Here is a 14,179-nt window from a genome sequence, read left to right on the forward strand (position 1 = left end):
GTAAACTAGATATATTACACTGAACCGATTTCGAGAATATCTCCAAAATTTAAGAAATTTCCCTACAAAATATCTACAAAGTCCCCAACTCAAAAATTTGTCCCCTCCTATGAAAAAATATCCCAAAAAATACCCAATACTGGAAACACAGTTTGTATTCAATAATGAAATCAAACTTAGAACTGATATACTTTGTTTTAAAGACAATTTTTACTTGAAACATATCATTATTTCTACTTAAAGTTGAGTATAAGATTACAAATTTAAGTATTCGTTCACATGTACATGAGGAAAAAAGCAGAAAAAACCATTAAATTGAAATTTGTTTCCTAGTATCAAGGAGCCACCGTGGTGCAATGGTTAGCATGCCCGCCTTGCATACACAAGGTCGTGGGTTCGATTCTAGCTTCGACCGAACACCAAAAAGTTTTTCAGCGATTATCCCACCTCAGTAATGTTGGTGACATTTCTGAGGGTTTCAAAGCTTCTCTAAGTGGTTTCACTGCAATGTGGAACGCTTAACATGGAATCGGGCAGCACTCAGTGATAAGAGAGAAGTTCACCAATGTGGTATCACAATGGACTGAATAGTCTAAGTGAGCCTGAAATATCAGGCTGCCACCTAACCTAACCTAACCTAGTATCAAGTACGCGATATTTAAATTTTAAAGAAAATTGTGTCTTAAATCTATCCTTATATGAATTCACCCCTTCTTTCAATCAATCAATACCAAAACCATTAGAATCAATACCAAAACCATTAGTGTAAAGACAACATTTTTATGCTGTTTTTCAGTTTAGAATAAAAATTACACTAGGATTCTTCATACTCTCCATCATAGGATGGCGGGTATACTAGCATCATTATTCCGTTCGTAATGCAACGAAATATCGGTCTCAGACCCCATAATGTATATATTTTGGGTCGTAGTGATGTCCGATGTCCGTCTGTTGAAATCACGCAAACTACCGCTATTGGCTTAAATCTTGGCATCAGTAAAGGGTAATTTTTAAGAGATATAGGAACATTTTTTTTTAGAAGAAAAACAAAACAATGGTCCAAATTTGAAACATAGAAATATAATTATTTTTACGTCTTTTATAAAATACCAAAGTAGAAAAATTCTAAATCTCGACAAAATTGTAAAATACTCAATCTTTTTTTGTAGTTTTAGCACATCACAAACACCTATAAAAAAATTAGAATCTTGGTAGATATCGGTTTTACATTATTAACACATTATATTACCCTGATCACAACTAGTGGTCTAGAATATAGAAATATCAATTAAAAAAAAAGAAACTATTACAATGCTCTCTGATATATGAATATTAATTGACATGTGTAAAATGTAAAAATTTTTATACATGCAACTACTCAAAAATACTGTATATCGAAATTCATCGATAATTAATTGCAATTAAATAATGAATGCTATTTGTCACATCAATGTCTGTGAAATATTTACAAAAGCATTAATTTTCTAAACTTTGCAAATTGATTTTCAAAATCTTTACTTTTTCAATTGACCATGCAAATACAAGTCAATACAATTCACATTTGGCTACCTGGGTATCCATATGTCTGTCCTTCGGTTCGTTCGGCTGGCAAGACATCTGGATTTAATTGCTTAAACAATTTAAAGACCAATCACCTTTTTATTGAAAAATTTGCTAAAAATCGCATTTACTTGTGAAGTGTTTATTGAAGTGATAATTTGCAATTTGAGGATTGAAATGGGTATAGTGACACTGAAACCTTTGGGAATGTTTACATTATGGCTTTTGGTTTAGTTGTGATATTTGAAAAAATAAAATCATATTTTTTTTTTATTTAAGAGGGCGATTTCCTTTTTATTGTTATTAGCTCCTTGTTGTGGGTAAAATGAAACATCTGACCTTTGCAAATATGACTAACATTTTATTTAATCTTCCAAAGGGTATCTGAGTTGTCATATGAGCAGAGAAAGAAGCCGACCAATTTTTGTCGGCGGCGGCTGACACTAAATTTTTGCATCCGGCGGCGACGTAAATTTGTCTATTCCGCGGCAAACAATTATCCATTATAAAATCAATTTGAAGTTATCCGAATGAATATGAGATTAGTTGTACAACCAATCGTAAATTAAAATTTATATATCAGTCAAAATTTCTAAGCCGTATATTTGCAAAATTATTATAGCAACTTGATAAAATTTTGGCAAAAATTACAACATTTATTAATAATTTTTTTTTAGATATAAATCGATATTTTTTATTAATTGGCGGATAATTTGTAGTTGACATATTCGGCGTCAACTAGCAAAAATTGGTCGGAAGCGCCACTCAGCGGCTTCATTCTCTGCATATGAGTAAATCGGGCGTAAGATATATATGGGAACTAATGCTAAACTTGAACCGATTTTAACAAAATTTGGTACATAAACCTAAAATGTCATGTCAGTCTTGCCAGGTGATTTTTGATTCGTCCCCCTAAATCTTAAGAAAAACAAGTATATACGGCCGTAAGTTCGGCCAGGCCGAAGCTTATGTACCCTCCACCATGGATTCCGTAGAAACTTCTACTGAATACTGTCATCCACAATCGAGTTACTTAGGTAAATACGTATATAATTAAGTTTGACAAAATTTTCTATAGAAATAAAATTTTGATAACATTTTTAGAAGTAAAATTTGGACAAAATTTTCTATAGAAATACGATTTTAACAAAATTTTCTATAGAAATAACATTTATTCTGATTATTAATTTTGTTCGGCTTGAGGTCATAGAAACAATCGATTATTGATTTGTTTTAATATTTATTTCCAATATTTCGGTTAGTGCCACTAACCATCTTCTGGGATTTTGTATCTACATAAATTACAAAAATTAAATTACTTTTAATGTTCACAAATCACAATATTATTTTAGATATAATATATTGAAAATAACTAACGTGAGTTCGTGTGATGCTGTTCGTTCTGCAAGCCACCGTACACTAAGCTTCGTTTGTGTCGATGCTTGTTTATGATGTGTCGATACATTCTCGCGCATTCTTCCGTGTCTTTTTTGAAATTCATTCTCTTGTCAGGAGAGAGATCTATTATATTAAGCATCTCAAGAGTGTATCTACGCCTATGATTATTCTCTTGAGCAAGTATCTCGACGTCTGTGAAGTTGGGCTTGTGTCCTGTTGTTGCACAGTGAGCTGCAAGTGCTGTTTTTTGCTCTACTGATTTGTCTACAGCTTTAAGGTCTGATTTATGCGACGAAAGTCTTGTCTTAAGTTTGGTCATTGTAGTGCCAACATATGCCATTGGGCATATGTTGGACTTGTCTCCATTACATTTAATTTTGTACACTATGTTACTCCTGTCCTCATTCTTTATTTTTGACTTTGTGTTGCTGAATAATTCCTTTACTGTTCTCGATGTGCGTGAAGCAATTTGAATCTTGTCCTTGTTATATACGTCCGATTTGAAAAAACGCTCTGAGAATCCTTCAACGTAAGTCATGGGTTTGTATGACTTATCCTTATAATGGTCCGGCTCTTCAATAGTCTTAGTTTTAATGTTTTCGTCAAGTGTTTTATTTTTAACGCGATTTATTAGTCTGCTTATTATTCTATTTGGAAAATCGTTTGTGGTCAATATTTGTCTTATCTTTACTTCATTCTCCTTGTGGAATTCTGCATCACTTATCCTTAAGATTCGATCTATAAAATTGATTGCTGTCATATGGATTATACTTTTATTGTGTTTTGAATTATAATTTATTAGTCGTCCAGTTGCTGTTGGTTTTTGATACCAATTCAGCCTCAAACAATTATCATCTCTCAATATGTTACAGTCTAAATATGGTAGCTTGTTATCCTTCTCTAACTCCATTGTAAATTGTATTTGACTGTGGAATGAGTTTAATGCGTCAAGAGTACTTTCCACGTCGGTTTTCTTTACTATCGCAAATATGTCGTCCACATATTTTGTTATAATTCGAGGTTTCGGTATCTTGTTTAAGGACACGTCTAGTAGCTCTTCCATGATGATGTCAGCAATTATTGGAGATGCTGGAGATCCCATTGGCATTCCTTTCAATTGTTCATATGTCTTATCTTCATATTTGAAGTACCTACTGTCTTTGATACAAAATAGTGCTAGTTCCTTGAAAATATCACGAGGTATTTTTGTATAATTTTTGATTAAGTCCCATTTCTTCTCAATCATTGCAATGGCTAGGTTTACCGGTATACTGGGAAACAGTGATACAACATCAAACGATATCAGGATTTCATCATCTGTTAGCCTTACATTCTTAATCTTCGTTTTAAAGTCAATCGCGTCTTTTACATTGTATTTTGAATCTTTGGTGACGTTCTTTAAGATACTAGATATATATCTGCACATCTTATACGATGGTGCATTGATCGATGAGCAAATTGGTCTCAATGGTGTTCCTTCCTTGTGTACCTTCGGAAGGCCGTAAATCCTTGGGGCTATAGCAGTTTTACTCGTCAATTTATTCTTTTCCTCGATGCTGATTAAGTTTTCTTTATATAATTTTTCCACTAATTTATTATTCTTGGTTTGAAATTTCGATGTTGGATCAATTTTTAACCGTTTGTAACTACACATGTCGTGTATTATCGCATGCATTTTGGATTTGTATTCTTTGCTGTCCATAGCAACAGTTTTTCCACCTTTATCCGCACTTAATATTAAAACATCCTTGTTGTCTTTCAAATATTTCTTCGTTTGAGCCACTGTACCTAGTATAAATTTATCTCTTTTGTTTACGTTTGTCTTGTGAACAGCATCACACGAACTCACGTTAGTTATTTTCAATATATTATATCTAAAATAATATTGTGATTTGTGAACATTAAAAGTAATTTAATTTTTGTAATTTATGTAGATACAAAATCCCAGAAGATGGTTAGTGGCACTAACCGAAATATTGGAAATAAATATTAAAACAAATCAATAATCGATTGTTTCTATGACCTCAAGCCGAACAAAATTAATAATCAGAATAAACATAAAATAGGTCAACAACACTCAAAAATATTTTTAAAAAAAAGAAATAACATTTTGACAAAATTTTCTATAGAAATAAAATTTTGACAAAATTTTCAAAAGATTTAAAATTTTGACAACATTCTCTATAGAATTAAAATTTTGACAACATTTTCTATAGAAATAAAATTTTGCCAAAATTTTCTATAGAAATAAAATTTGACAAAATTTTCTATAGGAATAAAATTTTGACAAAATTTTCTATAGGAATAAAATTTTGCTAGATTATTTTTGACTCGAATGACAACCATGATTATGAACCGATATGGACCAATTTTTGTGAGATTGGGGATCGGCTATATATAACTATAGACCGATATGGACCAATTTTGGCAAATTTCAACCGGATCGGATGAATTTTGCTCCTCCAAGAGGCTCCGGAGTTCAAATCTGGGGATCGGTTTATATGGGGGGTATATATAATTATGGACCAATATGGACCAATTTTTACATGGTTGTTAGAGACCTATACTAACACCATGTACCTAATTTCAGCCGGATCGGATGAAATTTGCTTCTCTTAAATCCTCTGCACGCCAAATCTGGGGATCGGTTTATATGGGGGCTATATATAATTTTTGACCGATGTGAACCAAAGTTTGCATGGTTGTTAGAGAACATATGCTAACACCATATACCAAATTTCAGCCGGATCGGATGAAATTTGCTTCTCTTTGAAGCTCCGCAAGCCAAATCTGCGGATGGGTTTATATGGGGGCTATATATAATTATGGACCGATGTGGACCAATTTTTGCTTGGATGTTAAGGACCATATACCAACACCATGTGCCAAATTTCAGCCGGATCGGATGAAATTTGCTTCTCTTTGAGGCTCAACAAGCCAAATCGGGGGATCGGTTTATATGGGGGCTATATATAATTATTGACCGATATGGACCAATTTTTGTATGAGTGTTAGAGACCATATACCAACACCATATACCAAATTTCAACCGGATCGGAGATGAAATTTGCTTCTCTTAGTGGATTCGCAAGCCAAATCTGGGGTCCGTTTATATGGGGGCTATACAATGGACCGATATGGCCCATTTGCAATACCATCCGACCTACATCAATAACAACTACTTGTGCCAAGTTTCAAGTCGATAGCTTGTTTCGTTCGGAAGTTAGCGTGATTTCAACAGACGGACGGACGCGCTCAGATCGATTCAGAATTTCACCCCGACCCAGAATATATGGGGTCTTAGAGCAATATTTCGATGTGTTACAAACGGAATGACAAAGTTAATATACCCCCATCCTATGGTGGAGGGTATAATAAAAAATGGGTTATAAAGTATAAATAATAAAACAAATAAACAAAAATTAAATTTATTATAGGCGAGAAATTATAAGACCAATAATTTAATGAAAATTTAACTCTTAAAATGCTTTCAGCTGTTAAGTTGCAATACAATTTTTATACCCACCACCATAGAATGGTGACGGGGTATAATAAGTTTGTCATTCCGTTTGTAACGCATCGAAATATCGATTTCCGACTATATAAAGTATATATATTCTTGATCAAGGAGAAATTCTAAGACGATATAAGCATGTCCGTCTGTCCGTCTGTCTGTCTGTCTGTCTGGCTGTCTGTTGTAATCACGCTACAGCATTCAATAATGGAGCTATCGTCCTGAAATTTGGCACAGAATCGTCTTTTGTCTGCGTGCAGGTCAAGTTCGAAGATGGGCTATATCGGGCTATGTTTTGGTATAGCCCCCATATAAACCGACCTCCCGATTTGGGGTCTTTCGCTTATAGAAACCGTAGTTTTCATCCAATTGGCGCGAAATTGAAAATCTAGAGATATTTTGGGACCTTGAAGAGGTGTGCCAAAAATGGTGAGTGTCGGTCCATGGTTTGGTATAGTCCCATATAAACCGACCTCCCCATTTGGGGTCTTTCGCTTATAGAAACCGTAGTTTTCATCCAATTTGCGCGAAATTGAAAATCTAGAGATATTTTGGGACCTTGAAGGGGTGTGCCAAAAATGGTGAGTGTCGGTCCATGTTTTGGTATAGCCCCCATATAACCCGACCTCCCGATTTTACTTCTTGGGCTTATAGAAACCGTAGTTTTTATCCAATTTGCCTGAAATTGGAAATCTAGAGGTATTTTTGGGCCATAAAGAGGTGTGCCGAAAACGGTTAGTATCGGTCGGTATTTTAGTATAGCCCCCATAAGAACGATTTCACGATTTAACTCCTTAGGTTTCTAGAAACCGTAGTTTTTATCCGATTTGCCTGAAATTGTAAATATTCTCGTATTTAAGGCTCACAAAAACGTGTATCGGATTAAGTTTTTTTCGGTCCATTTGGTAATGCCTCCATATAGACCAATTTCACTTCTTGTGAGTATAGAAGGCGCACTGATCATGAAAATTGCTTGAAACTCAATGTAAAATTTCCAGATTTTATTTTTCGGGTGAAAATCTACAGATTTAAAATTTCAAATCAAGACGTTATTTTATAATTTTCTTGCACACTTACAAGATATGTTAATGATTCCTCTAAAACTCAAACAAAAATGGTTCTTATAAATCCAGAATCTGATATAGTCCTCATAGGTGAAATCTTTAAATGTATCTTCGGGAAGTGTCCTCAAGTCCTCAAGCCCTCCTGAAATTTCAAAGGAAATCCTAATATTTGGTTCATGGTGGTGGGTATTTAAGATTCGGCCCGTCCGAACTTACTGCTGTATATACTTGTTTTATTTGTTTTCAATTGGGTCAAATATTAAAAATGTCCTTTCAACAGAAGCGTTTGAAAATGATAACGAAAATAATGCTATTGCATACTTGCTTGCTCCCCAACCTGGCAACACTGTGTCATACCCAATTTCAGAATATAAATTGGGCGAAAGATATCTATTGAAGCTATAACTAAATATGAATCGATTTGAACCAAATTTGACACATATTGCACGATTGCTAATTTGACGCTCTGTGCAAAATTTCACGAAAATTAGAGTGAAACTTTGGCCTGTGTGTAAAATATGGGTCTAAATCGGGCGAAAAATATGTATGTGGGAGCTATATCTAAATCTGAACCGATTTCAACCGTGCATAACTAGAACACTAACGACTGTCACTGTATTTCAAAAATGAAATTAATTTTAACCTTTTTCCACGAAATTTTAATAATATCCATTTATTTTTATTTCATTTCAGATAAATCCACCAAAGCCCCCGCCCTTATACCGTATCCCAGTTGGGAGGCTCACAGTTTGGATGACACTAATCCAGAATTGGTATCACCATTCCGTATACGTGCCGATCGTTGTGGTCGTTTGTGGGTATTGGATTCACGTCTAGATGGTGTGCTAGAGGATACACAAATTTTCGGCCCAGCTCAACTTTTGGTCTATGATCTACACAATGATGCTCTTTTGCGTCGCCACATTTTTCCAGCGAAGCAAGTAAAGGAGAACTCTTTCTTCGCCAATTTAGCCATTGAGGATGGTGATTGTGAGAATACCTATGCTTATGCTGGTGATTTAGGCAATCCCGGTTTGGTTGTGTACTCATGGAAACAGGAGGAATCATGGCGGGTACAACATCACTTTTTCCATCCTGATCCAATGTCTGGCAACTTTAGTATTGGCGGTCATTCGTTTCAATGGGATGATGGTCTATATGGTTTATCGCTGAGTAAAATGCATATGGATGGTTTCTCCACTCTCTACTTCCATCCATTGACATCGACCATGGAATTTTCGGTTAATACGAAAATTTTGCGCAATAAAACTTTGGCTACTGAGGGCCAGATCTATAAGGAATTCCATGTTTTGGGATCTCGTGGTACCAATGGACAATCGGGTGCTTCATTTTTGGATCAAGAAACGGATGTTATGTTCTATACATTACCCAATTTAAATGCTGTAGCCTGTTGGAAGACCACAAGTGGTGATTATACCCCTAAAAGTCAAGGTCGTGTCTATATGCACCCATTGGATATGCTTTTCCCCAGTGATGTAAAAGTTGATGGTCAACGTAATTTGTGGGTGCTTTCCAATCGTTTGCAAGAATTCATTTACGGTGAACTATTTCCGAATTCCGTAAATTTCCGTATTTTCACAGCTTCCGTTAAGGAGGCCATTGAAAATACTGCCTGTGAATTGGGAGTGGTGCCAATGACGGAGATACCTAAGGATGTGGATGATCAAATGATTGGAGGACGATCATCGACCGAGGAAACACATAATCATGATCATCATCATCATGACCATGATCATCATGGTCATAATCATGATCATAGTCATCATGACCATTCATCGGGAGGATCATATTCAACAGTTACTGGTTTCTTGCTGCTGAAACTTGCCATGCTTTTGCATTTCTTGAGATGATCTTGTCTCTATTTGCATCTTATTTTAAGTTTTCACTATTCATTCCTTAATTTAGAATTTACAATATTGTGTAAATATAAATATTTAAGAAAAAAATTCTCAAAATTAAAAACAATGACAAATAAAATGTTCTTAAAAAAACAAATAAAAACAAGTAACGAAAGTCTAAAGTCGGGCGGGGCCGACTATATTATACCCTGCACCACTTTGTAGATCTAAATTTTCGATACCATATCACATCCGTTAAATGTGTTGGGGGCTATATATAAAGGTTTGTCCCAAGTACGTACATTTAAATATCACTCGATCTGGACAGAATTTGATAGACTTCTACAAAATCTATAGACTCAAAATTTAAGTCGGCTAATGTTAGTAAAAAATATGGGAACCATTTAACTCTGAAGCAATTTTAAAGAAACTTCGAAAAAGTTTATTTTTGATTTATCGCTCGATATATATGTATTAGAAGTTTAGGGAAATTAGAGTCATTTTTACAACTTTTCGACTAAGCAGTGGCGATTTTACAAGGAAAATGTTGGTATTTTGACCATTTTAGTCGAAATCAGAAAAACATATATATATGAGAGCTATATCTAAATCTGAACCGATTTCAACCATGCATAGCAACAATGCTAATTCTACTCCCTGTGCAAAATTTCAACTAAATCGGAGTTAAAAATTGGCCCCTGTGGTCATATGAGTGTAAATCGGGCGAAAGCTATATATGGGAGATATATCTAAATCTGAACCGATTTCAATCAAATTTGGCACACTTGACTACACTACTAGTTGTACTCCTAGTGCAAAATTTCAACCAAATTGGGCCAAACCTCTGGCTTCTAGAACCATATTAGTCCATATCGGGCGAAAGATATATATGGGAGCTATATCTAAATCTGAACCGATTTCAATCAGATTTGGCACACATGACTACACTACTAATTGTACTTCTAGTGCAAAATTTCAACCAAATTGGGCCAAAACTCTGGCTTCTAGGACCATATTAGTCAATATCGGCCGAAAGATATATATGGGAGCTATATCTAAATCTGAACCGATTTCAATAAAATTTAGCACACTCGACTATACTACCAATTGTGCTCCTCGTGAAGCAAATCGGGATAAAACTCTGGCTTCTGGATCCATATAAGTGCATATCGGGCGAAAGATATATATGGGAGCTATATCTAAATCTGAACCGATTTCTTCCAAAATCAATAGGGTTCTATTCTGACCCAAAACAGGAACATGTGCCAAATTTGAAGTCGATTGGACTTAAACTGCGAGCTAGACTTTGATCACAAAAATGTGTTCACAGACAGACGGACATGGTTATATCGACTCAGGGAACCACCTAGAGCATTATTGCCAAAGACACCATGTGTCTATCTCGTCTCCTTCTGGGTGTTACAAACATATGCACTAACTTATAATACCCTGTTCCACAGTGTGGCGCAGGGTATAAAGATGGTAACTTCATATTTAGATGTAACAAATGTAATAACACCAAATTGTCAAAAATTTTTTTCTATAGAAAATTTTTTCAAAATTTTATTTCTATAGAAAATTTTGTCAAAATTTTATTTCTATACAAAATTTTGTCAAAATTTTATTTCTATAGAAAATTTTGCCAAAATTTTGTTTCTATAGACAATTTTGTCAAAATTTTATTTCTATAGAAAATTTTGTCAACAATGTTTTTGTATAGAAAATTTTGTCAAAATTTCATTTTGATAGAAAATTTCGTCAAAATTTCATTTTTATAGAAAATTTCGTCAAAATGTTATTTCTATAGGAATATTTCTTCAAAATTTTCTTTCTATAGAAAATTTTGTCAAAATTTTATTTCTATAGAAAATTTTGTTAAAATTTTCTTCCTACAGAAAATTTTGTCAATTTTTTTTTTGTATAGAAAATGTTGTCAAAATTTTATTTCTATAGAAATTGTTGTCAAAATTTCATTTCTATAGAAAATGTTGTCAAAAATGTTTTAGTATAGAAAATTTTGTTAAAATTTTATTTCTATAGGAACAATTCTTCGAAAATTTTGTCAATATTTTATTTCTATAGAAAATTTTTTTAAAATTTTATTTTTATAGAAAATTTTGTTTCAATAGAAAGTTTTGTCAAAATTTTATTTCTATGGAAAGTGTTGTCAATTTTTTTTTCTACAGAAAATTTTGTCAAAATTTTGTTTCTATAGAAAACTTTATGAAAATTTTATTTCTATAGAAAATGTTGCAAAATTTTATTTCTAAACAAAATTTTGTCAAAATTTTTTTTCTATAGAAAATTTTGTCAAAATTTTATTTCTATGGAAAGTTTTGACAATTTGTTTTTCGCATAGAAAATTTTGTCAAAATTTTATTTCTATAGAAAATTTTGTCAAAAATGTTTTAGTATAGAAAATTTTGTTAAAATTTTATTTTTATAGAAAATTTTGTTAACATTTTATTTCTATAGAAATTTTTTGTATAGAAAATTTCATTTTTGTAGAAAATGTCGTCAAAATGTTATTTCTATAGAAACATTTTTTCAAAATTTTCTATAGAAAATTTTGTCAAAATTTTATTTCTGTGGAAAGTTTTGTCAATATTTTATTTCTATAGAAAATTCTGTCAAAATCTTATTTCTATAGAAAATTTTGTTAACATTTTATTTCTATAGAAGATTTTGTTAACATTTTATTTCTATAGGAAATATTGTAAAAATTTTATTTCTATAGATAGTTTTATTAAAGTTTTATTTCCATAGAAAATTTTGTTTCTATAGAAAATTTTATTTCTATAGAAAATTTTTTTTCTATAGAAAATTTTGTCAAAATTTTGTTTCTATAGAAAACTTTGTCAAAATTTTATTTCTATACAAAATTTTTCCAACATTTTTTTTTCTATGGAAAATTTTGTCAAAATTTTATTTCTATAGAAACTTTTTTAAAAATTTTATATCTATAGAAAATTTGTCACAATTTTATTTCCATAGAAAATTTTGTCAACATTTTATTTCTATAGAAAATTTTATTTCTATAGAAACTTTTGTCAAAATTTTATTTATATAGAAAATTTTGTCAAAATTTTATTTCTATAGAAAATGTTGTCAAAATTTTATTCCTTTAGAAAATGTTGTCAAAATTTTATTTCTATAGAAAATTTTGTTAACATTTTATTTATATAGAAAATTTTGTCAAAATTTTATTTCTATGGAAAATTCTATCAACATTTTATTTCTATAGAAAATTTTATCAAAATTTTATTTCTATAGAAAATTTTGTTAAAATTTTATTTCTATGGAAAGGGTTTCAAAATTTTATTACTATAGAAAATCTTGTCGAAATTTTATTTATATAGAAAATGTTGTCTATAGAAACTGTATGTGCATCTTAGTTGGAGAGGATTATATTGCAAAATGTACTAAACCATCAAGAATTCTACCAATCTTTATCTAAAATAGACATAGAGTCTATGTTAAATAAAACTGGACTAACTTATAATTTAGAATACTCGTACATTGTTAAGTCGTTTTAAAATTCTTGGCCATCGGCAACTGTTACCACAACCCAAATAATTTGTTTTTTATTCGATGACACCCTTTATTAGATTAGATTCAGCCTGGCTGAACTTGCGGCGCAGTACATACTTATTTTTAATTAAAGTATTGAATAAGCGTACACCACACTTAAAACAAAAGTTTACTTGGATCCAAAAATGTTGACCTTTCTTTAAGGATTTTGGTATTGATTCCAAGCCAAAGATGCGGGTTCTTTAAAATAAAGAAAATTTTTTGCCACCTATCTGGCTTTAAATCTAGGATCTATAAAATTAAAATTAGGATACAGATCTCATTTGTTGATTTTTTTTCAGGTATATTAATAAAGCTATTCACGTACAAACAAATGCCACTTTAAAAATCCAAATTATGACGGATATTTCGAAGTAGAAAAATATTTTCTTAATTCCAAAATAACTTTAAACCAAAGATGCTGTATGGTGTTGTAGTCTGGTGGCCGGCACTTCACCAGCCGACAAGTTTAGACAAAGTTCAGCGTATGGCGTGCTTGTGTATCTCAGGTCCTGTCAGCAAGACAGGAACAAACTCCCTTAATGTCATACTGCATCTATTGCCTTTCGACATTTTGGCCAAACAGTCAGCTGCAACAACGGCTGTGCGGTTGCGCGAGCTATCGCCGTGGTCGGAAAAAAGTTACGGTCACAGTTCGGTAATCAAAATAATGCTAGATGTGCCTAACGTAGTGGATTACACTTTGGCGAGTCCACTTTTCGACAAAAAGTTTGAGACTCTAATTCCCAACAGTGAGGCGTGGTGTACACGGACCCCGGGGAATAAAAGATATATAGATTTCTACACTGATGGCTCCAAATTGGATGGCCAAGTGGGTTTCGGAGTATATGCTAAAGATCTGGAACTTCGAATAGCGAAAAGATTACCTGATCACTGTAGTGTTTTTCAGGCTGAAATATTAGCAATAAGAGAAGTGGTGAATTGGCTGAGAAGTAATGCTCCAAGCACTATTGGAATTAATATATACTCAGACAGTCAACCTGCAATAAAATCCTTGGACTCTGTGTTCCTCAACTCGAAAACGGCCATCGACTGTCGCAAATCTCTCAATGAGATGGCTGAGCAGCACAATATTCACCTAATATGGGTGTCTGGCCACAGGAACATACCGGGGAACTGCGAAGCAGATGAGCTAGCAAGGCTAGGAACTACCTTACATATTCCAGGGGAACTAGAATCTGTTGGTATGCCAC

At 32.9% G+C, this 14,179-nt stretch overlaps 1 protein-coding gene across 3 annotated transcripts in view; it reads left to right on the forward strand.

The window, feature by feature from the left end:
* Positions 1-9,609, forward strand: part of yellow-b (L-dopachrome tautomerase yellow-b) — a 45,904-nt gene extending 36,295 nt beyond the window's left edge. For all 3 annotated transcript variants that reach the window (XM_075296272.1, XM_075296273.1, XM_075296274.1), the window contains one exon: positions 8,230-9,609. In XM_075296272.1, coding sequence (XP_075152387.1) covers positions 8,230-9,407 — 1,178 coding nt within the window. In that variant the 3' untranslated portion in view covers positions 9,408-9,609. The remainder of the gene's footprint in view (positions 1-8,229) is intronic.
* Positions 9,610-14,179: the final 4,570 nt, after the last annotated feature.

The sequence above is a fragment of the Haematobia irritans genome, chromosome 2, assembly GCF_050003625.1.
Source record: "Haematobia irritans isolate KBUSLIRL chromosome 2, ASM5000362v1, whole genome shotgun sequence".
Lineage (NCBI taxonomy): Eukaryota > Metazoa > Arthropoda > Insecta > Diptera > Muscidae > Haematobia > Haematobia irritans.